The 27,363-nt window shown below is 47.7% G+C and overlaps 2 protein-coding genes across 2 annotated transcripts in view; both read right to left on the bottom strand.

Moving 5' to 3' along the window:
• The window catches only part of NECAB2 (N-terminal EF-hand calcium binding protein 2), a 434,498-nt gene that overhangs the window by 168,794 nt on the left and 238,341 nt on the right, over positions 1 to 27,363 (bottom strand). The gene's annotated exons all lie outside the window — the stretch shown is intronic.
• HSBP1 (heat shock factor binding protein 1) lies at positions 20,885 to 25,911 on the bottom strand. The gene is made up of 4 exons (XM_050775064.1): positions 25,768 to 25,911; positions 25,143 to 25,209; positions 24,455 to 24,575; positions 20,885 to 22,452 (listed from the first exon to the last, which is right to left on the bottom strand). The coding sequence occupies exons 1-3, from the start codon at positions 25,810 to 25,812 to the stop codon at positions 24,457 to 24,459; spliced, it is 231 nt and encodes a 76-aa protein (XP_050631021.1). The 5' UTR covers positions 25,813 to 25,911; the 3' UTR covers positions 20,885 to 22,452; positions 24,455 to 24,456.

Below are 27,363 nucleotides of genomic sequence, written 5' to 3'. Positions count from 1 at the left end.
TATTGATAGTCCCAGCTGAGGCCCCAGCCAACCACTAGTATCAGCTACCGGCCAAATGAGAGGCAGGGTCTGCAGCCTTCCAGTCCTGGAGCAGGACATGCACTTCCTGCTTTGCCCTACACAAATCTCCTGATGCAGGGCAGGCAGCCCCAAATTGGGGCTTAGCCTGGGAGGGTTCCTTGGCTCCACTCAGGAAAGAATTTAAGAGAGAGCTGGTGGTGGAAGAAATCAGGTTTACTGAGGCAGCAGTGTTACAGCTCTGTGGCTGGTCCTCCAGAGCAGGGCTATCCCATAGGCAGTGTGCTGACAGTAGCAATTCAGGGACAGGTCTGCATCATATTGATACCCACTGATATGGTTTGGCTGTGTTCCCAGCCAGATCTCATCTTGAATTCCCATGTGTTGTGGGAGGGACCCGGTGGGAGGTAATTGAAACATGGGGGCAGGTTTTTCCCATCTTGTTCTCATGATAGTAAGACTCACTAGATCTTATGGTTATTATAAGTGGGAGTTTCCCTGCACAAGCTCTTTTTGCCTGCTGCCATCTATGTAAGATGTGACTTGCTCCTCCTTGCCTTCCACCACGATTGTGAGGCTTCCCCAGCTACTACCAATTAAACCTCTTTCTTTTGTAAATTGCCCAGTCACAGGTATGTCTTTATCAGCAGCATGAAAATAGACTAATACACCTACTTTTAATTACATGCAAATTAAAGGGAGGATTATGCAGAAATCTTTTTTTTTTTTTTTTTTTTTTTTTGAGACGGAGTCTCGCTCTGCCGCCCAGGCTGGAGTGCAGTGGCCGGATCTCAGCTCACTGCAAGCTCCGCCTCCCGGGTTCACGCCATTCTCCTGCCTCAGCCTCCCGAGTAGTTGGGACTACAGGCGCCCGCCACCGCGCCCGGCTAGTTTTTTTGTATTTTTTAGTAGAGACGGGGTTTCACCATGTTAGCCAGGATGGTCTCGATCTCCTGACCTCGTGATCCGCCCGTCTCGGCCTCCCAAAGTGCTGGGATTACAGGCTTGAGCCACCGCGCCCGGCCATGCAGAAATCTTAAGGAAAACGGTAGTAACTTCTGGGTCATCAGGTTGTTGCCATGGAAAGGGGCAGTAACTTCCGGGTGTTGCCATGGCTATGGTAAACTGACATGGAACACTGGTAGGTGTGTCTTATAAAAAGGTGCTTCCACCCAGTCCCTGTCTAGCTGGTCTGGTGTCCAAGACTTACCTTAAGAGTTGAGTCCTCACCCCCATTGGAGGGATAAAGGGTGGTTTATGCTGCCTAGTTTTGGGTGCTGTGTTACAAAGCACAGGCAACTGGGACATTGCTTTGCTTCCATGAGACCCGCCTGTCCCTTCATGGAAATGCCCCCATTTTGCTTAGACTGGGTGTGGTGGCTTCTGTGATGCCCACTCAAGCCTCCTGAAGACCCTCCTTGGCCTGTGGATTAGGGAGACACTGGAGCCACTGGTGAGAAATGCTGAAAAGAACCTTCAGCTTTGATGGCAGCAAAAACTAAGAAATCACTGGGGGCTCTTCCAATCCCAGGGCTCAGTCCTCCTGGATCCAGGCCATGGGCATTTCTTCTCATTGGTAAAAGCAATTTATAATTCATTCTCACCTTCAAAAATGCTTTTTCTGGGAAAGGACTGGGGCAATGCAGTAGAAAGAAGAGCCACAGCATCCCCGAGCAAGCCTTTGTTTCACCTGGTTCTGTTAGAGGCACCCTCTCACCCAGCCAGGGATTTTTAGTACCTTCTGAGCTACTCAAATAGAAATAGTGAGACCAATACTTTGGTACAAAGAAGCTTCTGGCAAGGACGTTAGAACTAGTATTTTCTGCTTATATAAAGAAATAGAAGCATGGATTTTAAGCAAACAAGATTTGCTGATCTCTAATGCATTCCAGAGTGTTTATTCACCACCTTTCAGAAAATTAGAATTTCTGTTTAAACAAAAGATTTTCTTCTCATAATCTATTTATGGCTGACATTGCAAAAGTCATTTTATTACGCGAATCAAAGTCTGAGAAGCGGAAAGCGAAGGTCAAGGGCAGACCGGATGATGAGGGTCACAGGTGGGAGAGGAGCAGTTATTGGATTTTTAGTTTCCCAGTTTATGCAAGCACCTCCCCAGGGAGGTGGCAAAGGGAGAGGAGTAAGAGCAGAAAGGGAGGAGGGAGGAGTGGAGAGAGGAAAGGCAGCACTGGGACCTGCTCTGCATCCATTCCTGTTCTTCCTAAAGGAATTCCAGTTTCACTCTGGAATCTACCCTGTGCTCAAAGCAGTCCACCCCTCAGAAGAAGCTGCTCCAACCCCTGACTCCTGGATGCATCCGCCTCCTCCACTGGCATCGAGAGACAAGGATGTGGTGTGCACTGCTGTCAACTCTGGAGTCAGACAGCTTGGGTTAAAATCCCTGCCTTTCTATTTACATGCTGTGCAATCTTGAGCAAGTAACCTCACCTCTCTGGGCCATAGTTTCCTTGGCTGTAAAGTGTGTGGATAATAATGACAGACATTTCATAGGGCTGTAAGAGGACTGAGCTCATATTGTAAAGTGCTTAGGATGATACCCGGCACAGAGCGTTTTGTTAAATAAAATCTCAATCTCATTGTCTTTACCAGCATTTGGTTCAGAAATGGATGTGTGGCTGTCTCCGGCTAAATATACGTTGAGTGACCTCTCCCCTTCAGACTTCTGGCTTTGTGAGAAAAACCCCTCCCTATTACTTTGACCCAGCATCAAGGGGGTCTCTGCTACCCGCTACTGAACCCTTCCTCCCCCGAGGCGTTCCACAGCAAGTTACTCCCTCTACTGTTGGCTACAATTTCTCAGCAGTTATCCTGCATACTTGGGAATTTTTCTGACACAAGAAAATGAAACCTACAACTTACTCACCAACACAACATTCTATGAATGCTAAATATATCTGTTAATGAGGTTGGTAGAATGGTATCTTTTGTAGATGTTGATTCAAACGTGTTGGACTTTGGAATTTCACTTTGGTATCAATAACCATCCCCTTCCCCACAGAAGTCTCTAATAAATGTACAGGTCCTGAGAAGTTCGTAGGCCCCAGTGCTGGGTCATTTACACCTAATGAGTAAAGTGGCTCTGCTCTGTCTCGGATGTCCCACAGACTCCACCTTGCAACAGGGCGCCCAGGCTGCCGCTTCCTACAGCCGTGATTTCGAGAAAGAAACGCACCTTGGTACCGACGCTGGCAAAAGCACTCTGCTTGGCCTGCCTCGGCCACGTGGCCACCTTCAGATCAGGGTTGGGGGACTGTCATGTGACCCAAATAAGTCACATGACTTTTTGCCAGCGTCACATGGGAGATAGCCCTACTTCAGCTTCTCCATTAGCCAAGGTGATTTCTCAGCGATATGGAGTCAGGCTTTTGCTGCAATGATGCCGTGTCCCTAAACTGACCTAACATGAAACGGAGGCACCCCCATACACAGCACGGGCCAGGCACAGCCCCTCCGCTCCAGCTTGTGCAAATGGCTGGGACACTCAGCTCCAGCGCCTCAGGCACCGACCTAGGATGGGGCGGGCTCTGTCTTCCGCGCTCACATCCCATTGGACCAACCAAGTCACGTGGCCACGCCCCCGGCAAGCGTTTGCGACCGATGCTCCGCCCATCGCGCTCCTGTCCACACAACAGGGGAGCTAGGACCTGGCACGCGAATGCAAGCAGCCCCCGTTGCCTGCGGTTGAGCCTGGTGACCATGAACTGGGATTGCCCTCCTGGCTCTGCGGCGCCATCCCCTTGGCCAGACTGCCATAGGGCAGAATGCAATTGACAGACTCACCTTTAGAATACAAATCTGTCATTCTGGGACCCCCGGGAAGCGGTGCGGGGACCTTGTGAGCGTCCCTCTCCCAGGACCCCTGCAGCTCAGTCACCATGGGAAAGTGGCGGGAAACGTGGGACACGGCTGTCCTGCCTGTTGGGGAATTAAGAAAACAGAAGACAAAATTGATTATAGAGGTTATGCGTGAATGTGCCGGTTAAAAAATGCAAACAATAAATCAATGTACAAAATCAAATGAAATGACCCTTTTCCCCGCCTCCCTGTAGGTAGACGCTGTGGTGTCATCCTTCAGTGTTAATTTACCTGCACGCCTTTGTTCTACGTGAAAAACAGGACGGCAAGCAAAAGAGGAAGGGGCATGGAGGGAGGAGAGGGGGCCAGGGAGCAGGTCACTCAGGCCTGGCCAGTGCCTCGCCTCCCTGTGGACTTGTGCACATTCCTCTAGGATGCAGACCCAGCCACCCCAGCGGGTCCCAAAGCCTCTGTCTGTGGGCCAGTTAGGGGGAATAGGCTTTCCACCTTCCCAGGCTGCTGTTGGCCTCCTGGAGCTTCTGGAATCACAGAGATGAAGGTTTCTAAAAATCTACCGAGGGCCAGGAGAGGTGGCTCAGGCTTGTAATCCCATCACTTAGGGAGGATGAGAACGGCAGATCACTTGCAGTCCGGAGTTCGAGAGCAGCCTGGCCAACATGGTGAAACTCCATCTCTACTAAAAATACAAAATTAGCCAGGCGTGGTGGCGCATGCCTGTAATCCTAGCTACTTGGGAGGCTGAGGCAAGAGAATCGCTTGAACCTGGGAGGTGGAGGTTACAGTGAGATCACATTATTGCACTCCAGTCTGGGAGACAAGAGTAAAACTCTATCTCAAATAAATAAATAGATAAAATAAATAAAAATAAAAATCTACCAGGGTTCCGTATGCTGATGTGCAATTTGACGCCACATGTCAGAGGAGATGGTTGTGCTTGCTATGTGGGGCCTCACTTTAGTGAGGACTGAGCCCCTATTCCTTCTTGCTGCTGTCAAGGGACCCAGTGCCCGTCCAGGGGCTGGTGCAACCCTCTCATCTCGTAATAGTCAGGTGCGGAGCACCTTCTTTCCTAGGCTTGTGCCCTCACCTGGTCACAGGGGCTGAGGAGCAGGGAAGATGGTGGTCTGGGTAGGATGGCTCAGGTCCCAGAGGCCTTCACTCCAGTCCCAGGGAACAGGCTGTTCAAAGTGTAGCTCTGCCACCCAGCGGATCCTCTGACCTCTCCCTTATCTTCAAGACGGAGGTCTCAGCCCCCTTCTCTAGTCTTGGCCAGGACTGAGTATTCTGAGGGTCTCTCCATCAGTGAGTCTGGGCCATGAAAATGATGAACCCTTGACCTGTTCCGACTCCCTCATCCTCTGTCCTGCCAGGGCAGACTGGGCACTGCCATCGGCTTCTCTGCTCTCCTGTCTTCCAAGGAGGATCTGGCTTGGACTGACCGTTTTAAGAGGTGCTTTCATGAAGTAGAATCTGGAGGCAAGTCGGAGGGTGAGGAGGGCTGCAGGTTCCTGGGCCAAGACGGTGAGGTTTTCCTGGGCACGGACACACCTGGGGGTGTGAGGGGTCCAGGGAGGCTCACAGAGAGACTGGAACCCTATTGTTGGGTCCGTGTGGCCTCTTCACAGCAGCGGAAAACTGAAATAAAGACTTGCACAGTTTCTCAGACAGCAACGCCATCCTGGGTCTGCCTCACATGGGTCCCAGCCCTGCACACCCTCCGTTAATAGTGTGGATGGGATAGGAGTGCCCTGGGAGATGAGAAGGGATGCACTGCAAAGCTGGGGGTGGGGGAACCGCTGATTGAGGAAGAGGAGAGAAACTCACTCCATGGCCTCGAGAAGTAGATATGACAGCACAGAAATCTGGCCTCTACCAACTACAAACTGTGTGACGCTGTACTAAGAGTCCAAGCTGCAAGCACTGTGTGGTACCCCCAGTCACTAGCACGAAGCTCCTCGTTGACCGTTGTGGCACTGTAGGGGCCTGTATTCATTTCCCGGGGCCACTGCAACAAAGCGCCCCAAAGTGAGGGGCTTACAACAGCAGACGCTTGCCCTCTCACAGTTCTGGAGGGCAGAAGTCCAAAATCAAGGTGTCTGCAATACACGCTCCTGGGAGGATCCTTCCCGCCCCTCCAGCTCCTGGCGGTTCCTGCTGATGCTTGGTGATCCTTGATGTTCCCTGGCTCCCAGCTGCGTCACTCCAGTCTCTGCCTCCATCATCACCTGGCCTTCTCCCTGGGTGTTTCCTATCTGTGAAAATTACCTTCTTAGAAGGACCCTAGTTATTGGATTTAGGGCCCACCCTAATTCAGTATGACCTAATCTCAACTTGATTATATCTGCAAAGAACCTGTTTCCAAATAAGATCACATTCACAGGCAGCGGGAGTTAGGACTTCCACACATTTTTCGGGGGACACAATCTATATAGTGACCTTCCCATGTCCCTTACCTTTGTCACTTCTGTAAACTCTGGCCTGACATCTGACCTCCAGCAACTGCACTTCTTTGCTTGAGAGCTTTCTGTTGCCGCAGGATTTCATGCTACCATCCGTTCCAGGGAATTAGCACCACTGCTAACCCACCTCTTGACCGCAGCAGCCCCCAACCATGATTGACAGGTGTTGGTATATAAATCCCCCAGATGCCCTTGGGTGGGAGGACTAAAAACAAAAACAAAACAAAACAAAAAAACAATTTTCAACATTTGCTCATATTTGGCAACAAGATAAAGTGGGATGTGGACTGATTAGTGGGTCAGAGGATCTGGGTCGAAGGCCAGTTCCACCTCTTCCAGCTGTGCAACCTTGGGCAAGTTCATTCCTTCCTTCATTCATTCAACAAATAAACATTGGTAGGGTGTGCCAGGCAATGTCCAGGATATTAGGGAGTCAATGATGAGCAAAAACAGTTCTTGCCTTTCTGGTGCTTACAGGCTAATGAGGGAGAAAGACAATCAAAGGCACACAGATACACATCCCACCATGATAGAAGCTCTGAAAAGAACAATCTGGTATGAAAGCAGAAACCAGAGCACCAGGCCAGGTGTGCAAGATTTGAGCACAGCTCCCTGAGGACATGATGAGTGAGCTGAGATGTACACATATGGAGATGTTCGCCAAGTGAAGGAGCTGTGCGGTGGGAGGATGGGATTTCTGGCAAAAACAACAGCACAAGCAAAGGTCCTGGGGTAGAAGGGAGGCCAGCATGTCCCAGAAACAGCTTGCAGAAATGATTTACTCTTCTGTTTAGAAACAGAAGAATATAGAAAAATGCCCAACTTTCAGATTATCGGGAAAATCGAATGAAATATGGCACAGCAAAGTCCCTATCAAACATCCTTCCTTCCAGCCTTGGGAAAACCATGCAGGGTCCTGGGAGCGGAGTGGGGGCGAGGGGGAAATTAGACCGTACCCGAAAGCGATTACTTCATGTTACCTCTTTATTTGCATGCAGGTCATGTGCCTCTTAGGTATCATTTCTTGGGGGCATTGTTTGCTTTAGTTTTGAGAATTAGGCGTAAATTATGCAGGCTCCCTGCCAGACCTTCTAGCAAAGTTGTCCTCTGGGTTTGGGGCCTTGCCCGAATCCTGTGGCTTTAGTTGCACAACGCTGCCCTCTGCTGGCCGCAGATGGAAGTCTGGGCGAGGCGACTGAGCAGGGCAGGACACAGTACCTTGTGGGTAGCCTTCACCCCGGTTTTGCTCTGTTTTTGCGTGGAGATGGGGCTTCCCTTCCACTCTTCTCTTCCTTTCACCCACTGAATGGATGCTTAAGCCTCGCCCTAAGCATGGCACGTTCATAATCTTATTGCAACCTGCACAAAAACCTGGAGGTAATTATTGCTATCCCCTTCGCAGAAATGACAGTCAAGAGGCTTGCGGTGGTCAGATGACTTTCCCAAGATTAGGAGCTATAAAGCTGGAAAACAGGGCTGGCTTCAGGGGTCTGTGACCTACGCACAGGGCCCGGTGCTCGGTTTAATGCTCTGCCGTTGTCATCTTGAGATTCCTAATAGTTTATGAACACAAGACCCTGCATTTCTTGGACACGTGCGGTGGCTCATGCCTGTAATGCCAGCACTTTGGGAGGCCGAGGCAGGAAGATCACCTGAGGTCAGGAGTTCGAGATCAGCCTGGCCAACATGGTGAAACCCCGTCTCTACTAAAAATACAAAAATTAGCCGGGTGTGGTGGCGGGTGCCTGTAATTCCCAGCTTCTTGGGAGGCTGAGGCAGGAGAATCACTTGAACCCGGGAGGCAGAGGTTGCAGTGAGTCACGATCGTGCCACTGCACTCCAGCCTGGGCGACAGCAGAGTGAGACTCAAAAAAAAAAAAAAAAAAAGACCCTGCATTTCCATTTTTGCACTGGGCCTGGAAAGTTTGTGTCTGCTCTGCTGTTAGAGCTGTGGGTTCCAACCAGGCCTGCTTCACTCCAACCCCAGTGCTTTACTGTCTCCTCCAGAGCTCTTTCTAGAAGGCACACCTGGCAGCTCAACTTTTAACTCCCAAGAAGGCGCTCCATTACCTAGAGGATACTATGTCTTATTTACTAACGCAGGGATTCTCACCCTGGCTGGACACCCAGGGGAGGGAGGGCTTTGGAAAAATACTAATGGTCTGGGCATGTTGCCCAGCATGCTGCGGGTGGGCCCCTGGCATTGTGTGGAAAAGGTTTTCCAGGTGATTCTAATGAGTAGGTAGACTACAGCACCATTTGTAGAGCCTGGCACAGTTCCTGGGTGTTTAATAAATGTTTTCCAACTTTTTAGAGCAACGAATTGACTGGAGGGCTTACGCTGAGAATTAAACTGGGTCGTGAACAAGAAGAGACTCAACTTTGGGATCCATATTTGCGCCAGACTAGGAGCTCGGAGTTTGCCAGGCAATGGGGGAAGCCGCCTGGGGCTGGCTGGAGAGGGAGAGAGAGTGGGAAAGACTTGGAAATTAGGTGCACCTTCCTGAATATTTGGAGCTTGGTGAGCCTTAAATTTACGTAGCCTAGAAATAGCACCTGATCCCACTTAGGTAACTCTTCTCCCCCATCCTCAATTCCAGTTCTTTGATGAGTGGGATAATCCCATGCCTAGTCTCAGCGTAGAGTGCCAATCCAGGCCTGGCCAATCAGATTATTCCATTCCTCTCGGCTGGCTTCTGTGATTGGCTCAGAGATAGGCATATACCCCAAACCAGACCAATGAGATGCAACCTTGGGACATTTGCGGGAACTTTGGCCCAGAGAAGCTCTTGTTGTCCAGGGGTTGGTGCCTGAGGGGTTTGAATGCAGCTGGAACTGCTTGTGGGCATCTTACCATGGTGGCCAAGGCATCATACAGGATGGTAGAGTTGACTGGCAGCATCCATTCCTGATGAATTTCAGCATCTGGATTCAGCAATGTCTGAATTTACCCCAAAACTCCTGCTTCCAAGTGTCAACAAATGCTCTTCCTTGCTTCAGTACCTTGAGGTAGATTACTGGTCACTTGCAGCTGAAAGCAAGCGATAAGGAATGTAAATAACCTGAACAAAATTTCCTGTCCCTTGGTTCCTGAATCACCTTACACGGATTTGCAGGGAGCTGAATATTCAGTCCGGAGTGAGAGATGCATTCAAGGAGCAAATGGCACTGGTACCCGAGTCAAAGTCTTGCCTTCAGCCAAGATGGCATCCTGAGATCCTGAGATCTTTCCCCCCAATCAGTGCAACTGCAGACCTTTGATACTGACTCTATAGGATCCTTTATTTATTTTTATTTATTTATTTTTGTCTGACCACAGCTTTCCAGGATATGCATCTATCCAATGATCAAATGTTTGCTGGGCATCTACTTTGTGCCAGGCACTGTGCTGGTACAGAACTTGTAAAGACGACTCTGTTTCCAGGCCAGCCCAGAAAAGCCAGTGCACACCATTAGACCATTTTCAGAATCGCAGGCTGCAGAGTACGGAAGAATTCTATTTATTCAATTATTATTGTATGTAAGTAGTTGCAAGAATATTTAAACCTATTGCACACTTCAATAAACAGATAAGTAGTAGGTAGCCAAATTTTACCACACTAGTCATGAGAAAAAACGGACAAAAAGGAATGTGCAATTTTTTTTTTTTTTTTTGACAGGGTCTCACTCTGTTGCCCAGGCTGGAGTGCACTGGCATGATCTTGGCTCACTGCAACCTCCGCCTCCCGGGTTCAAGTGGTTCTCCCACCTCAGCCTCCCAAGTAGCTGGGATTATGCAGGCACGCACCACCACTCCTGGCTAATTTTTGTATTTCTTGGTAGAGACAGGATTTCACTGTGTTGGCCAGGCTAGTCTTGAACTCCCGACCTCAAGTGATCCACCTGCCTCCCAAAATGCTGGGATTACAGGCATGAGTCACTGTACCCAGCTGGTGCAATAATTTTTAAAACAAATTTTGGCTGCTGGTGTTACTGTCAGGGTAAAATGGATATTTCCACAAGGAATCGGATGGCCATGCTGGCCTCTTGAAGGGCTTTGAATGTTGATAACACAGGTTCTTTGAGGACAGTTTGCTTCTGAGACATTGGCCCATCTCAGGGGGAGCCTGGAACCTTCCTCTCCTGGCAGTCCCTTGTGACCTGTGCCATGGCAGAGTCAGAGATACCGTACATCAAGCAGAGTCACATGTTAGCAGTTGACTCTAGGTGGTACGCAGGTGTTCACTATGGAAGTTCTTCTAGCTTTGTTGAACGTTTAAACATTTTCAAAATAAAATGTTGGAAAAAATGAACTTGGTTCAAATTTATTCCCCTCCTCCTTTTTTTTTTTTTTTTTCAATTTTCTGTTTTTCTTTAGCTTCTCTTTGATTACTAAAGTTGCCAGTTCCAGAGCAATTACTTTCTGCAAACAAGTTCTCAGAAGCCTCAGATGAATTTTGGACCTAATTTAATTCCCAATTTACTTGCTTATGAGAAAAAAAAAAAAAGCTTAATTTCTTCACACCAAATCAACCCTTGGTGTACCAGCTATGATTGCTTTGAAAAGCTGGCTATAAGATGCCAAGCCAGGCAGCATGAGATAGTCCAAATGAATTCATGAAAACGGGGGAAAAAAGGGGTGTTCAGAGTTTGCAGGACAATGGCAAACCCCATGCACACACAAAGGGAGCCCAGGAGGGGACAGGCACACCAGGATAAAGGGAGAGCACGGATGGTGCCTGTGATCAGGTACAGACGGGAGCCAGCTGCTCTGATGAGCAAGGGTGAATGAGGCCAGTCGGAGCCTCTCTCTGTATCTAACATGTGGCTTGGTGGTTCCAGGCATGGGGGTTGGGCAAACAGGCACAGAGTTGTCCTTTGACTTGCGTCCCCCGCAAAAAGATATGTTGACACCCTCACCCTTGGGATCTGTGAATGTGACCTTATTTGGAACTAGGGTCTTTGCAGATATAACTAGATGAGATGAGGTCATCACGGATTTGGGTGGGCTTTAATCCAACAACTCGGGTCCTTATAAGAAGAGGTTTACTTGGACACAGACACATGGAGAGGAGACCAGAACGTGAGGACACACAGACCTGCGGCGGGAGGAAGGCCATGTGATGATGAATGCAGAGATGGGAGCAACGCAGCTGCCAGCCACGGGATGCTGGGAATCACCAGGAGCCGCCAGGAACCATTAGGAGCTACCAGGACCTGGAAGAGGCAAGGAAGGCCCTTCCCTAGAGCCCCAGAAGGAGCACAGCCCTGCCCACCCCTTGATGTTGCATGTCTGGCCTCCAGACCGTGAGAGGACACAGATCTACCATTTTAAGGCCCCTGGTGTGTGGAGCTTTGTTAGGGCAGCCCCAGGACAGTCACACACAGGGTGACAGTGGAGCCCCAGAGAGGTCTGCAGAGGTGCTGCTGCAGGGCCCAACATGACCTTTGTCTGCCCTTGATGTCAACACCCACAGTCCTCCTTGCTTGTTGCTTCTGTGTCTTGTCTTACAGCAGAGCACTGCATCTGTCCGTTCGCTCTCTGCTCCTGTCTTCTGCAGGCAGCTCAGAGACACAGCGGGACCCTGGAGCCCAGCTTAGTCTAGGATCTGACTGTATCAACATTATCAGTAAAGGACAAAAAGCACCCAGGAGGAGGTGGGCCAGCCATGGGACCTCATGCAAAGACAGCTGGGGAGCAACCACGGGTACTCTGCCTCCCGCCTTCTGGGTACTGGGTCCCTGCAGTGGCTGGTCTCTGCTGGGGAGGTAGGTGTGTCCTGCTTGCTTTGGGAGCACATGCTCCAAGCTGCTTTCTCAGTGGAGTTCAGCTGCCTGGGCAGACTGGCCAGCAGAGAGGACTCCTTCATACTTTGATTTCTCACTGAAAATGACTACACGGTCATTTTGGAGCCCAGTGAGTGGAGGGGCCATGCCGTGGAACTCAGTGACGTCACCAGGGCTGGGCCAGCCTGGGTGACCTGTTTGGGTGGGTGGGCAGCTGGTGCTTCTTAGGTGCCTTCCCTCCCCTTCTTGAAAGTATGTCCCGGGCTTAGAGAAGATGAGGCTGTCCCCCAGCTGGCCCTTAGCCAGTCAAGGTTATTTGGGACCCCCTTACCAGTGATGGCTGTGAGGTGGGCGAGTGACCTGCACCTGGCCAAACAGATAGAAGGGCAGGTCTGTTGGAAGATCACAGGAAAGTGTGCTCCTGGGGGAGAGACAGAGACACGCACATACACAGAGAGAGAGAGAGAGAGAAAAGGAAGAAGAAGAAGAAGAAGAAGAAGAAGAAGAAGAAGAAGAAGAGGAAAGAAGAAGAAGAAGAAGGGAGGGTAAAGGGAAAGAGAAAGAGAGGATGACCCAAAGCCCCCGCTCTGCCTCCCTGCCTTGGATGGGGCCTGTGAAACGTGTATCCGAGTTGGGATGATTTAAACAAGGGAAGCAGCAAGCCGGTATCGCAAGGCCTCCCTTCCTTCTACAGGGGCAGCGGTCGGTGAGCACACGTCCTTCAACTTTTGTTTTCCAGACAGTTTCACTATGTTGCCCAGGCTGGTTTTCCCCATTTCCAAATAAGGCCACATTCACAGGTACAGGGGTTAGGACTTCAACCAGTCTTTTGCGGGGGACACTATTCCACCCACAACTGAGGTGGGCAGGGAGGAAAGGTTTGGGACAAGGGCGTTGGGGTGGCCCACAGAGGCGGTGCTTGGAGATACTGTGTCACCCTGAGAAGAAAGCCACAAGCCCCACAGAACAGTCAGCAGCACGGGTGGACAGAAGGGGTGACAAGTCTCCTATCCACAGCACAGCCTCCTCTGGGCATCTCATGCATGAGGTCCCTCAATATCCTTGTGATTTAAACCATTTTTAGTCATTGCTTAAAGCTGAAAACATTCTAATGTTTTTATTAGAGAAAAAAATATGCAATCGTAAGTACTTGAACCCAGTACTTTGATTTTGGGCTAATGTATTACATGTTTTCCTTTCCAGCTATAAGAAAAAGAAGTTACGCGTTAGTTATTTCCTTCAGGATCAATGACCCAAGTGATACATGAGAATCTTGTTCTTTTTTCAAAAGAGCAAATGTGATTCCCTGTTAAGTGCATGAAACTGTGCTTAAAACTCTCCGAAAGTTCAAATTAAACCGTAATTGTACAGCTGTCTTTCCCATTATTAGTGAAATCTTGTTATTTTCACAAGTTAAATTCTATTTAAATACATTTATGTATTACAGAATTGTCAAGTGGCGGCTTAACCTGCTGAGGGAATAGAAAAGAGTGTGCCTAGATTAAAAGAATGCACTTACACGAAAATAAAGATAAATGAACTAATAAATTACTAGTTTTTAATAAATAATCTCTGTATTGAATAACTTATCCTTCTGGTAAAATATTTACTATGCTCTTTAAAACCTTTTTAATCAACCGAAACACTCAGGAAGCTTTCAATGATTGGATATCCTTTTGTGGCTTAAGAGTTGAAATGATTTTTTACTGAAGTACATTTTAATCAGAGGCAAATTGATTTAAAGTGATTCAAGTCTTCATGGTGTGAGGGCTCTTCATGCTCAGTTCCTCGGGCTTAGGAGTGGACTCCTCGGTTCAGAAGGCGGAAGAGGTCACACTTGGTCCGAGAGCGTGGATGTTCTGGTAATTAAGAATCAATTCCTTTTCAATTATTTTAGGACTAGCCCAGGCCTGAGACTCCCAGCATGGGAGCTTCGCCCACACTCATTTCTCTACGCAGTGCTTTTGTGCATGGGAAATGATATACAAATATAATACATGAGGGAATTTATTAAAAATATGAATCTCCAGCCCCTGTTCCAGATATTCTCAATCAGGATCTACAGAAAGGGGGCCTGGGGACCTGCATGTTAATCAGTGCCACGTGAGGCTTTTTGGTTTAGACATCTTTGACCCTAAAGCCATTAGACTAAAGGATACTGGGCAACCCAACACCCTTGCCCCAAGGCCCTGGTTGATGCCCTCAGGTGCTGGTTGATGCCCTAAGGCCCTGGCTCTCTCACTCTCAGAGTCACCTGGAGGATGTGTAAAAACACAGGCTGCTGGACCTCCCTCCCAGGGTCTCTAATTGAGTAGGGCTAGGTAGGGCCTGGGGATCTGCATTTCCAACAAGTTCCCAGAGGATTCTGATGTTGCCGGTTCAGGACCGCATTTTAAGAACCACTGCCCTATGGGAAATGTCTCCAAGGAAGAAAATATTCTTCCATGTATGTTTTGTTGAAATCCGAGGCAAAAAAAAAAAAAAAAAAATCCATCATTCTCTGACCGATTATGGAAAACAAGTATCAGAAGAGAGCAGAAGAATGAATACTGTCAGAACTTCAGTGATTCCAGGTGCTGCTGCAAACCTTTCAGAACCAAGACCAGATACAGGGTCGTCTGCCGAAGGGGTTATGAAGAGTCCAGAAGAGAACATCAGGTTGGTTCCCAAGCAAGAAAGAGCTTAACATCTCAAAGGTGTTTAATTCAGCATAAGAGCAAATTACGACATCCATTTCGTTACGGGTGTTTCAAAGAATTCTCACCAGTTTATTAGTCAGTGTTAGGATAACAGGGATTCTTTAAGTTCTGAACTTGCTAAACAGTAACTTGTTGGAAGCATTACTAGCAAATCTTGTCCACAATTGTTCTGGAATACAAGTCAGCTTGAATAAATCCAAGAAATTTCTGGCAGAGTTGATGGTAGGGAACAATTTCCGGGTCGGTGATTCCAGAGATTTTGTGCCAGAGAGTCTCTATGGGTTCTGCTTTTCACGATGGGGAAGACAAAGTCGGATCACAGATCACTGTCAAGACTTGTCAAAGCTTGAGAAAATGGGAGTGGCCCAGGAAAAGAATCTTCCTGGTGTCTCCTTCTGAGGATGCTGGCAACATGTGCATCTGATACAATCAACCTTCCAGACAAGGATTCTGATAGGAAGTTCAGCCCCGGAGATGAGGGCTCACAGACCCAGTACTGACCCACAGTAACCATGAACCTCTGTAAAATTCTATAAGCAAGACTGCATACTCTTGACAGATGGCTTTCAAAAGATTCTTTCCCTTTAAGATTCTTAATTATGGCCCCAGTGAACACAGGTCCTAATTGAGGCGCACCTGAGCCTGGCTAACAGGAGAGGTACCTATCAAAGGGAAAGGCTGATTTCTTTTTTCTTTCTTTTTTTTTTTTTTTTTTTGAGATGGAGTCTCCCTCTGTCACCCAGGCTGGAGTGCAGTGGCGCAATCTCAGCTCACTGCAAGCTCCGCCTCCCGGGTTCAAATGATTTTTCCTGCCTCAGCCTCCTGAGTAGCTGGGACTACATGAGCCTACCACTGCGCCCGGCTAATTTTTTGTATTTTTAGTAGAGATGGGGTTTCACGGTGTTAGCCAGGATGGTCTCAATCTCCTGACCTCGTGATCTGCCCGCCTCAGCCTCCCAAAGTGTTGGGATTACAGGCGTGAACCACTGCGCCCGGCCAGGAAAGGCTGATTTCTTCTGAGGACATTGTTTTGCAGCATTTCCTGGACTTACCAGTCCTGGGCTTCTGTTCCATGAAGAATTTGGTCCAGTCCTTTGCCTCAATAAGATTCTGGAGCAGAATCAGTCAAATGGTCTTACATTTTCAGGAGAACGCACTGTTAAAAGAAACAGCCATATTATTTACATTTCCAGAAATGGCTCTTCTGATGATTATCCGTAGCCCATCAAAATTAACTGGATATTCTGCATAAAAGATCTTTAAGATATGTAATATTTAAAGTTTCTTTCTGGAAACACTTACTGGGTTTTTGACAGCAGCTTGTAAAGACCAAGGTAAGAGATAATAAAACTACAGCAATGGTTTACAAATGGAGGTTTTGAAGGTTGATTAGAGGGAGATGAATTCCAGCTGGAAAACCTTTTGATAATGTCAACAACTTTCGAGCGTCTCTGAGGAGTGAATGAGATGATACAGGTGAAAGCACCTAGCGCCGTACCTGGCACAGGACAGGCAGGGAAAATGTCAGGCGGATCTGAAGCTGAATCGGGTTACCGAGGGATCAGAAATCCTTATTTTCAAACAGTTGGGACACAATCAAATTGTTGAGGCATGCATGACACATGGATTGAGTTGAATGCCAGGTAACAGGGGCCAAAGCCCTGATTGTCCAAGTTGGAGGTGTCAGCTGGGTTGACACAGGCGTGGAAGAATCCCATGGAACTTGGTGAACTACATCATCGAACGGTCTGCAGTAGACAAGCCTTCTTGAATGAAGTTCTCGACTTTGACTGCACACTAGCGTCTAAAATGAACGCTGCTGTCTGGGCCCACCCACGGAGATTCTGATGTGAGGGTTCTGTGGTGCTGCCCAGTCTTGGGCCTTTGAACTGCTCCCCAGGTGATTCTAATGTGCCACCAAGGTTGGCAGCCAGCTAATTCCGATTTAACCACCTCCAGTGTTACCAGTGTTTATAATCTAGAAGCTACATCTGGAAGGTCTGTAGCAAACACTGTAGGTTATCCACCCAGTAACCATTCTGATTTCCTTTCTGACGGAACCCTGGTTTTGTTCTTGTATGTCTCTACCTCTGAGGGTCCAGAAACTGACAGCAGAACCATTACACCAGGCTCAGGTGGTCTCATGAGTGAGTTAAGCTGGGATTCCTCAATCTTAGCACTGTTGACACTTGGGACTGTGCCATTCTTTAGGGTGAGGGTTGTCCTATGCATGGGTGTGAAAGCAGCGTCTCTGGTTTCTACCCTCTTGGTGCCAGTAGCACCCCCAACCTGAGTAGTGATAACAAAAAAACAATAACCACACTGCTGAACCTATCATGCAGGTCCTGTTTGCCAGGATCATTTTAGGCACAGGCAGTGGTGTGGAAACACCTTCAAAGAAACATTTTCTTCACTCTTGAGAGACAAAAGGAAAGGAGAAAGGCATTCTCTGGCTGGATGCACCCAGGTGGGACAAATCTGGGGTTTGGTCTTTTTATTTTTATTTATTTATTTATTTATTTATTTTTTTGAGACGGAGTCTGGCTCTGTCACCCAGGCTGGAGTGCAGTGGCGCGATCTCGGCTCACTGCAAGCTCCGCCTCCCGGGTTCACGCCATTCTCCTGCCTCAGCCTCCCGAGTAGCTGGGACTACAGGCGCCCGCCACCTCGCCCGGCTAGTTTTTTGTATTTTTTAGTAGAGACGGGGTTTCACCGTGTTAGCCAGGATGGTCTCGATCTCCTGACCTCGTGATCCGCCCGTCTCGGCCTCCCAAAGTGCTGGGATTACAGGCTTAAGCCACCGCGCCCGGCCTTTTTATTTTTTATTTTTATTATTTTATTATTTTTTGAGATGGAGTCTCGCTCTGTTACCCAGGCTGGAGTGCAATGGCACGATCTTGGCTCACTGCAACTTCTGCCTCTTGAGTTCAAGTGATTCTCCTGCCTCAGCCTCCGGAGTAGCTGGGATTACAAGTGCCCACCACCACGCCCAGCTAATTTTTGTATTTTTAGTAGAGATAGGGTTTCGCCATGTTGGCCAGGCTGGTCTAGAACTCCTGACCTCAGGTGATCCACCCACCTCGGCCTCCCAAAGTGTTGGGATTACAGGCGTGAGCCACCGCGCCCAGCCCGATCTTGCTCTTAGTTTTACTGAGGTGCAGAATTTACTAGCCCCAGAGCTGCCCTCCCTTGGGACTTCTTGCCATGTGAAATAATACATCCCACCATTATTAAAAGGGCTGATTTCTGCTATTGGCAGCTAAATGCTTCTAAGCTGCTGGATCCTGAATCCAGACTATTCTTAATTATTGGGAAGCAATACTGTTCTCTTTTGAAAGGTGGACATTTTGCAAGACCAATGTGACTAAATGGTCAAATTCTGTTTTCTACGGTAGGGACACAGAATTTGACCATTATTAGATCATTATCGTGAAGATTATTATTGTGAAGCAGGACAGTCAAGCCTGTTCTTATGAGGCAGGGTAGCATCTACATGATAGTTCATGTATGTGGTGTCTACATAAGCTTTGGTAAAATGGAGCTCTGTTGAGGAGACAGCCACACATTACATTTCATCAGTGTCGGGGATCCCACAGAGGCTGATGCTGTACAGCTTTTAGGGTCACTTGAACCCTAGGCAGGGGTCTGAGGAGCTTCCAGGCACCTCTTAGTGAGAGCCTCAGGGGTGAGGACCAAGCCTTAGGATCCCCCGTCTCTTTTTTTTTTTGAGACAGGGTCTTGCTCTGTCAACCCAGCTGGAGTGGAGTGGTCCGATCACAGCTCACTGCAGCCTCGACTTCCTGGGCTCAAGTGATCCTCCCACCTCAGCCCCCTGAGTGGCTGGGAGCACAGGTGTGTGCCACCACACTCAGGGCTAATTTTTCTATTTTTTTGTAGAGATGGAGTCTCACTATATTGCCCAGGCTGGCCCTTTTTTCTTTTTTAAAATAACAAACTCTTTTCCTATTTTCATATTAATTTGTGGGGTTGATAAGTGCAATGTTCAATCACAATTCCTCTGGTTTTGTTTTTGGGCAGTGACTAATGTCTCCCCTCCCTCATTTTCACTCATTGAAAAGTTCTCAACTGGCTGCAGCTAAAATCAGACACTTAAAATTAATGCAAGATTAAGATTCCAGGTGATGGCTTCATGAGTGCATTTTAAAGTCTTCGTTGCTGTAAAACAACAACAAAAACCGTGCTCCAATAGGATGGTAAGCTAATAGGTCCTGGAGTTGGGGGGGTGTCTTTTTCTCCCCCGGGTTGGGCCTCAAGCAATAATTTTTGTGGGAGACAGGACGGGTACAGGCATGGAAAACCAATGTGAAAACCTGCGGTTCGTACTCCCCGCGGTTGTGCTCTGGGCAGATGTTTGAGGAACTTAGTTTCTGTCGTTGTTCTCAACTGATTTAGGAGAAAAAGGCACTGATCCAGGAGCACACATTTTCTACCAGCTCTGAATAGTTTAAATTGCAAATAAAAACTCACATCCAGTGTGTTTATTACTTAATTTTAGGTCATGTTTAATTGAAAACACTACATCAGCCTTTTGAAACTAAATTTCGAGACCCAGCGAGTGGGGTTGATGATTTCCAGACAGCCTGGACAGATGAGATTTGGAGCTCGGCTCACATGAAGAGGCAGATGATCAGCTGTGTTCGTGAGCGGTGCAGGCGTGCAGCTGTGAGGACATTCCAGGGTCATCACTGCCAGCTGTGACCTCCGGCCCCTGACTCCCAGTCTCGGGTTCCTTTTCCTTCAATGGGACTCATCAAATGAAAACCTCTCAGTGTGGTCATGAGGATTAAGCCAAATAGTGCAAACAAAATGCTTAGCGCAGTACAGCGGTTTATAGTCAATGCTTTCAATGGTGCTAGCTGTGAACAATCGGTAACTGTAGCCAGTCAACTTTCAGGGCTAGATATGACAACACATGCTGCAAATGCCTCCATTTTATTCTAATCAAAATATATAATCTGCAAAATCCAAAGAAAAGAGGAACACAGTATCTGTTTGGGAAGGCTTCCATTTACAATCAGCATGTTGAAAAAGTTCACTTTTCATTGTTTGGAGGACTCTGTTCCCATAGCAACAGTGCTCTAAGTGAGGGTTAAAATTCCAAGGACTCACTGGGGCAAATTAACTCTTAGTTACCTGAAATATTGTATGCTAGTCCTGACAGGGTCAAACAATGACTGCACTTTACTGGTAATGAAACAAAAAATTGCTATGAAAATAAGATTAAAATATTTAAAAATCCTGTGGCTCAAAGGACAGCAGGATGAACTAGGGGCCAAACGAAGAAGCTGTGGGGCCTTGGGGTTTGGGAGACAGGGCACTTAAATGTAAGGCTGTTTTCCTTGGTGCAAGGGCCCCCATACTCATCTGTATTTGTCAGCCCTCAAGAGAATCTTCACTGGCTGGTAAATGAACAAGAAGAGTTGGAGAAAGAGTACTTCATACAGTATAAAAAAGACCCTTGGCCAGGCATGGTGGCTCAAGCCTGTAATCCCAGCACTTTGGGAGGCTGAGGCAGGACTGCTTGAGCCTAGGAGTTCTAGACCAGCCTGGCCAACACAGCAAAACCCAGGGGTGGTGGCATGAACCTGTAATACTAGCTACTTGGGAGGCTGAGGCAGGAGGACTGCCTGAGCCTGGGAGCTTGAGGTTCCGAGTGACCTATGATTATGCCACTGCACTACAGCCTGGGCAACAGCAGGAGAACTTGAAATCCAGCAGGCGAGCAGGTTTAAAGATGAGTTCTCTGCTCTACTTTCCGAGCCTTTAATATGCTAATTTCTTCATGAGGTTCACAGCATGTTGTCTAAACCCAAGTGACCATAACCCTTTTTTCCTGCAGCATCTCTAGGGGCAAGTGTTCTGGGAACGTACCTGAGACAATTCTCCTGCAATGCGAGTCCTCGCAAGCCCTCCTCCCGCTCCTCAGCTTCCCCTTCCAGCAGGCAACCTCCCCCAACACGCCCCTCCTGCTTTGCCTTGGGCTACTTGTACTTAATCCATCCAGAGGTTTTAGTTGATACTCTAATGTGATTTCTGCATTTCAATCTGAAAACCAAACAGATTTTTGACACAAAGGAAGCTTCATAGCAGGATTTCAGGCACCTTTATTCATGGCAGATATTTTTGGTCAGGGCAGCCTGCCTCTGAAATCGTTCCATTATTTGAGGAGGTCGACTCCTGCCTAAGTCACAACTCTCCTACAACTGCAACCGGCCATATCATTTCCATTTGCCACTTAGGAGGCTTGAGAACATCAGCAGGGACGCAGGTTTCAGCTGGTCTGGTCAATGCCTGCAGTGTGTGCGGGGCATTCAGGGGCTCCAGCCTGCATCACAACTGGCCTGATCAAAGGAGGTTCTGCAGTTGAGTAACCAGAGTGGTGAATTCATTTTATTACAGAAGGATCTGACTCCTTTATGTTCCCCATTTAACTTGTATACAGGACAAATTATTTCTTACTATGATAGATTTGCAATATAAACACCAAGACTGGTGATACGAGAAACTTAAAAAACATCATGTTTTTCAATTTTTCAAGTTTTTGTGTAAAAGCACTTTGTGGTGACAATCATGGATCACCTTCCATGTCATCAATATTGGCTTCTCGGTTTAGCACTCCTGGCACTGCATTTTTGAGTGGCAAGAGTTAAAAGGTATTGTCCCTGTCTTCTATAATCAATAATATTGTCACTCTGCAAGAATTTAGATAAGAAACAGTTTAAGTAAAATAGTATTTCTTAAAAACTTGAGTCTACCACACACCATTGATCATATTCTAGCCAAGCAGCTGGCATGGGCTTAACATGGTCTCTTTTCCTTCTCTTTCTTTTCCAGTCAGTAGCTCAAAGGAAAGATGGAGTGATTGAATTTTAAAATCCTGCCAGATTTTTTATGGTAACCATTGTAGATGAACCATGTAGGGTCCTGCTGAAGTATTAGAATCTCATGCAAAACTCTAACAAATGCCTCATTACAGAAGGCTATTGTCATTTTCTGTACTGTAAAAGTTCTAACACAAGAAAGTGGCAGTGGTTACTTTTCATTGACTTTAGCATGTGACCTCAGGGACTCAGACATAAGTCTAAGTTCTATTCTGAGTTTTGGCAACAGAGCAGTGACAGATATTTCTGAATAAACAATTTTTAGGTGTTTTTAGCCATTCGAAAAGTATTGCCAACACACTATTTGGTGTTAGCTCAACAGTCACTTTGTGCTGAGAATTAAAGAACTCTAAAGTCTACAAACATCTTACTTCACCAAGACTATAATCGAAGGGTTTACTACTTGTGTAATAAAAAAATCACACAGCAACTTTTATCCAAACAGCAACTACTACAAAAGGAATGAGAAGAAAAAAAATATGACTTCACAGAAATACACTAAAAGATTTGACAATGTTATGCAGGAACCGCCAAAGTTTTAGTGTTTAATGATGAATAGCACAACTGACCAAGGTCCAAGATGTGAAGATACTATGTTCAAGAAACTGGGGGTTAAATCACTCTACAAACTAACTATATAGTATGTGATAAGAATGCATACTTTATAATATAAAACCTGTCTACACATAGTAGTTAGCTGTAAAAAGCCATTCGATCTTCTCTTGGCTTGGAAACATGGTGTTCCAGATTCCAGTATAAATTATTAGCAACCTGTTGAAGAAGGAAAAATCATCAACATGTTTTTCATTGTATGAGTGCAAGTAAAAATGACATACAGAACTATCAACTAAAAATCCCTTTACACTCTCCTATTGAGTTAAACTTATTTTCTTTGGACAATATTTTAGCAAAAATAGATTTAACTGGAAATATTTTTTAAAATTTTGGAGTCAGTTTCCTACTCCCATTCTTTTCTTTGAATGACCCCCATCACTAGCCAGTCTACAATCCTGAAATTCTTGTGGCAAGATTCTCAGTTGGTTGATGGGAGTTTTGGCTGCCACATAACATAAAAAGAGACCCACAGATGCATCGAAGACTGGTAGGACATTTTTCCAAATTATCTCTGGATAAGAATAATGATGACATCACCCATAGAAAGCAGTTATGTGATGTACTCACATAGTGAATAAACCCTACCTATTGTAAAGATAAAAGCAAAGTTAAGAGTCTGTCTTCAACATCCCAAATCTGTATTTCGCAGTAACTTAAAATGTGGTCCAGAGCAAGCCCAGAAAATAGGAAACTAGGCATCTTTTACTGTATGTTCTGCTTGGTACACTACCTATCTAAAAATACTCAGGATTTTGATTTATTTTTTTATTTTTTTTTGAGACAGAGTCTTGCTCTATCACCCAGGCTGGAGTGCAGTAGCATGATCATGGCTCACTGCAAACTCTGCCTCCTGGGTTCAAAGGATTCTCCTGTCTCAGCCTGCCGAGTAGCTGGGATTACAGGCGTGCACCACCACGCCCATTTTTGTAGAGACAGGGTTTCACCATGTTGGCCAGGCTGGTCTCGAGCTCCTCACATCAAGTGATCTGCGCGCCTTTGCCTCCCAAAGTGCTGGGATTACAGGCATGAGCCACCACGCGCCAGCAACCGTTTTTTTTTTTGAGACGAGTCTCACTCTGTGGCCCAGGCTGGAGTGCAGTGGCGCGATCTCAACTGCAACCTCTGCCTCCCTGGGTAACATTCATTTTTATAGAGAATTAAAACGTTATAAATGAAACATGGGAAAAGGGAGTTTAAAACTTATTTTTCACATATACAGAGGAAAAGGACTGTGCACTCAGTGCTGAGTGATAGTGTACATTTACCTATCTTGCTATTCGGTAGTTTTAATGGGCTTTCCTCTGACATCTGAAACTATTCAGTGGAAATTTAAATGAACTCCAGAGTAAAAGCTTAATGTGGCCACAATCTAGTTTACCTATGTCAAGTTACCAAGCAAGTCTCCAGAATTTAAGCCATTTAAGAAGGTGGTAATGTGGGTGACTTATCAGCGATCCCCTCCACCGCCCCCCGCCTCCCAAGAAAAGCAATGGAAAATCTTCCAGTGACAGGCTTTATAGGCCAACAAAAACCCCTTTATTAGCTGGAATGATAAAAACTCAGTGGTTATCTAATGTTAGCCAGTTGTCTTAACTAACAGTGACAGAAGTCTAATTAATAAAAACTGGGAAAATAAATTCGGTGTAAAGAATGAGTTTGGCATGAAAAATTCCAAAACCTGAAGTCCACAGCGGGTAAAGAATACAGGGATGTTTGCTGGGATCATGGCTGGGAACTGATCTACAGAATGTCTGACTACATCAAAATTATACTTACAGGTTCTATTCTTTTAAGGGAAAAAAAAAAAAAAAAAAAAAAAAAAAGGCCGGGCACGGTGGCTCACACCTGTAATCCCAGTACTTCGAGAGGCTGAGGTGGGCGGATCACTTGAGGTCAGAATTCGAGACCAGCCTGACCAACATGGAGAAACCCCATCTCTACTAAGAATACAAAATTAGCTGGGCGTCGTGGCGCAAGCCTGTAATCCCAGCTACTCGGGAGGCTGAGGCAGGAGAATCCCTTCAACCCAGGAGACAAAGGTTGTGGTGAGCCGAGATTGTGCCACTGCACTCCAGCCTGGGCAACAAGAGCAAAACTCCGTGTTAAAAAAAAAAGAAAAGAAAAAAAGAAACGAAAAAAAAATTGCCCCCTTCCTCACCTTCAACTCTTTTGTGTGGCAGGTATCTTGTTTTCACCTTCCAGTTCCTCCACCCCAGCCTGTGTCATGAGGTCTGCGATGTTCTTCTCCAGATCATCAATGCGACTACTCATATCATCAAGTGGTGAAGTTAAAGACAACGCGTGCCAACATCTCCTCATTGAGCCCTTTCCTTCCGTCCCTGTAGACTACGGCCTTAAACACAACGATTTTAGGGAAACCGGTCTTCCAATTTCCTTTAGACACTGTTACAGGCTGGTGGGTAGAGTGTAGGACTCGGGCGCATGGCTACCCAGCATCGGTTTCCGGCCCTGACCCTTACTAGTGATGGAACCCCTAAACCTCAATTTATGCATTTGCTAAAGATGGTAACACTACAACCCACTCATAAGGTCATGCTGAGTATCAAAAGAAAGACACACACAAAAGCGCTTAGTTCACAGTCCATGGTCAACCACACCAGCTATTTGGATTGGTAGATGTATGCTTCTTGAGCCAGGGATCTGTCTAGCTCAGCTGTACCCCGAGCTCTCGGCGCAGTCCTTCTTGGAAACACAGTACAATCCAAGCTCAAATTCTGTAAGTGACTGGCTGAAGCTGGCCTGAAAACTACTCATTTATCCCCACCGCTGCCCGGCAAAGAGGCTCCAAAGGCCCACAGGAGGCCGACTACAGATAAAAAGGATATTTCTCCCAATGATCTGGTCAGACATGGTCTGAAATTTATCTTGCATCTGCTGCAGGAGTGTCTGCACCTAAGAAAAACCGAAACAAACAAACACGGTCCACACTGATCCTGAGACACCTTCCTGGGATCAGGACGTGAGCTCCGGTCTCGGGTTCCAGCCCCATTTCTGCCTCTGGGCAGCTGTGCCGCCTTCAGCAAGGATCTTCCTTCTCGGGGCTTCCGTTTTCCCACCTGTCTAATTAGACTGGTGGGCTGGGGAGGCCGCTGCGACTCAAAGTTCAGGGTCTTTAGGCTGTTTCTGCCGGGTTGGGGCACCCGGGGGTGTGTAAGGAGTCGAAGGGCGGGGAGGGTGTCAGAGGGAGGCAGGAGGGGCCCGGGGGGCGTTCGCCACAGGTGAATGGGGCTACCGGAGGGGGTCGGGCTTGGGAGCGCCCGCGGGGAGACGGGTCCGCACCGAGCGCCCAGGGGGTCAAGGTGGCCGGGAGCCTCGGCCAGAGACGCTTCCAGAAACGGGGCCTCGGCAGACGCCACGCGCGATCGCGGTGGGCGCGCCTCTGTCCAGCAGGGCCTGGCACGGCGCCGCCCGAGAAGGCCGCGGCCTCGGGCCCTCACAGCCGTCCCTTACCACCGAGGTGAGGTCCTGCACGGTCTTGGGGTCAGTCTCGGCCATCTCCCCGACGCCCAGCTTGGCGGTTATGTCTCAGACCCTAACCTACACTTCCGTTTGTCGGCTCAGACGCCCCCGCCCGCTGCTTCTCGCGACGAGACTGGCTGCTCGCGGGACCGCGGGGCATTATGGGACTAGTAGTTTCTCCCGCACCGGAAGGGCCTCGAGGCCGAGCGCTTCCGTTCCAAGGAGCGGCCCCACCCCACGCTCCCCGCCCTCTTTTGCATAGCCCCTCCCCTCCCCAGCGTGCCGTTGGGGGGGTGGGAAGTGAGACCAACTCAGAAATGGAGCAATAGAGGCAGGGAGTGGCCTTGGCCCCCATTCCAGGCTGTAGTCAGTCGAAAGACGGCTCTGGGTTTCTTGGGCCTGTCAGGACGAACTTACTGAACTTTTGTCCTTCAACAAGACCCACTATACCCTTGTAACTGCCCCCAAGTCAAGGAACATGAGCCCCCCGGAAGCCCCATGGCCCCTGTCCTGTCCTGTCCTGTCATCTCCACCCTGAGGGTGGCCAGCGTCCGGAGTTTAACCCTGCAGGTTCATTGTGCCCGTCAGGTTCATATGAGGGGATTCAGACAGGAAGCTGTCCATCATGTCTGGCTTCTTGCACTCCACGCGATGCCTACTGTTGAGTGGGGAAGGCTTCCGGCATCAGGGTTAGACTGTGGGTTTGGGTGTTGAAGGAGGTGGGCACTGCTGAGGTGGAACCTCTAGTTCCAACCCCACAGATGGTCTTTAGGATTGGGTCTCAGGGCAAGGGGATAGGAGAGTCCTTGACTGCGGGCCTGGCAAGGAGATGTGTGAAAGTTCTGGAAACTTTCACACATCTCATTTAAGGACTGCTGTGTGTGAGGGTCAGCTCCAGTTTGAGTTTAGGTGGGGAGAGTCTGTAAGGGGTTAGACCCGTTACAGGAAAGGGTCCTGATCCAGACCCCAAGAGACGGGGTTCTTGGATCTCATGCAAGAAAGAATTCAGGGCGAGTCTGTAAAGTGAAAGCAAGTTTAAGAAAGTGAAGGAATAAAAGAATGATTACTCCATAGACAGAGCCCCGAGGGCTGCTGGTTGCTCATTTTTATGGTTATTTCTTGATTGTATGCTAAACAAGGGGTGGGTGATTCATACCTCCCCTTTTTAGACCATATAGGGTAACTTCTTGATGTTGCCATGGCATTTGTATACTGTCATGGCGCTAATGGGAGTGTAGCAATGAGGACAAACAGGGTTCATTCTCATTGCCATCCTGGTTTTGGTGGGTTTTGGCCGGCTTCTTTACTGCAAGCTGTTTTATCAGCAAGGTCTTTATGACCTGTACCTTGTGCTGACCTCCTATCCCAATCCTGTGACTTACAATCCTTTAACTGTCTGGGAATGCAGCCCAGTAGGTCTCAGCCTCAGTTTACCCAGCTCCTATTCGAGATGGAGTTGCTCTTGTTCAAACGCCTCTGCGAGACCCACCAGTGTCTCTAACAAACCTGGAATCCAGTTGGCCTTGAGGCATAAGACTCAACTCCCTTCACCACCCCTTCCCCCTCACTTACACCTTTGCCTCTCAC

This window comes from Macaca thibetana, chromosome 20 (assembly GCF_024542745.1).
Source record: "Macaca thibetana thibetana isolate TM-01 chromosome 20, ASM2454274v1, whole genome shotgun sequence".
Classification (NCBI taxonomy): Eukaryota; Metazoa; Chordata; class Mammalia; order Primates; family Cercopithecidae; genus Macaca; species Macaca thibetana.
Note: the sequence above shows the minus strand (reverse complement) of the source record. Positions and strands in the feature narration are given on the sequence as shown.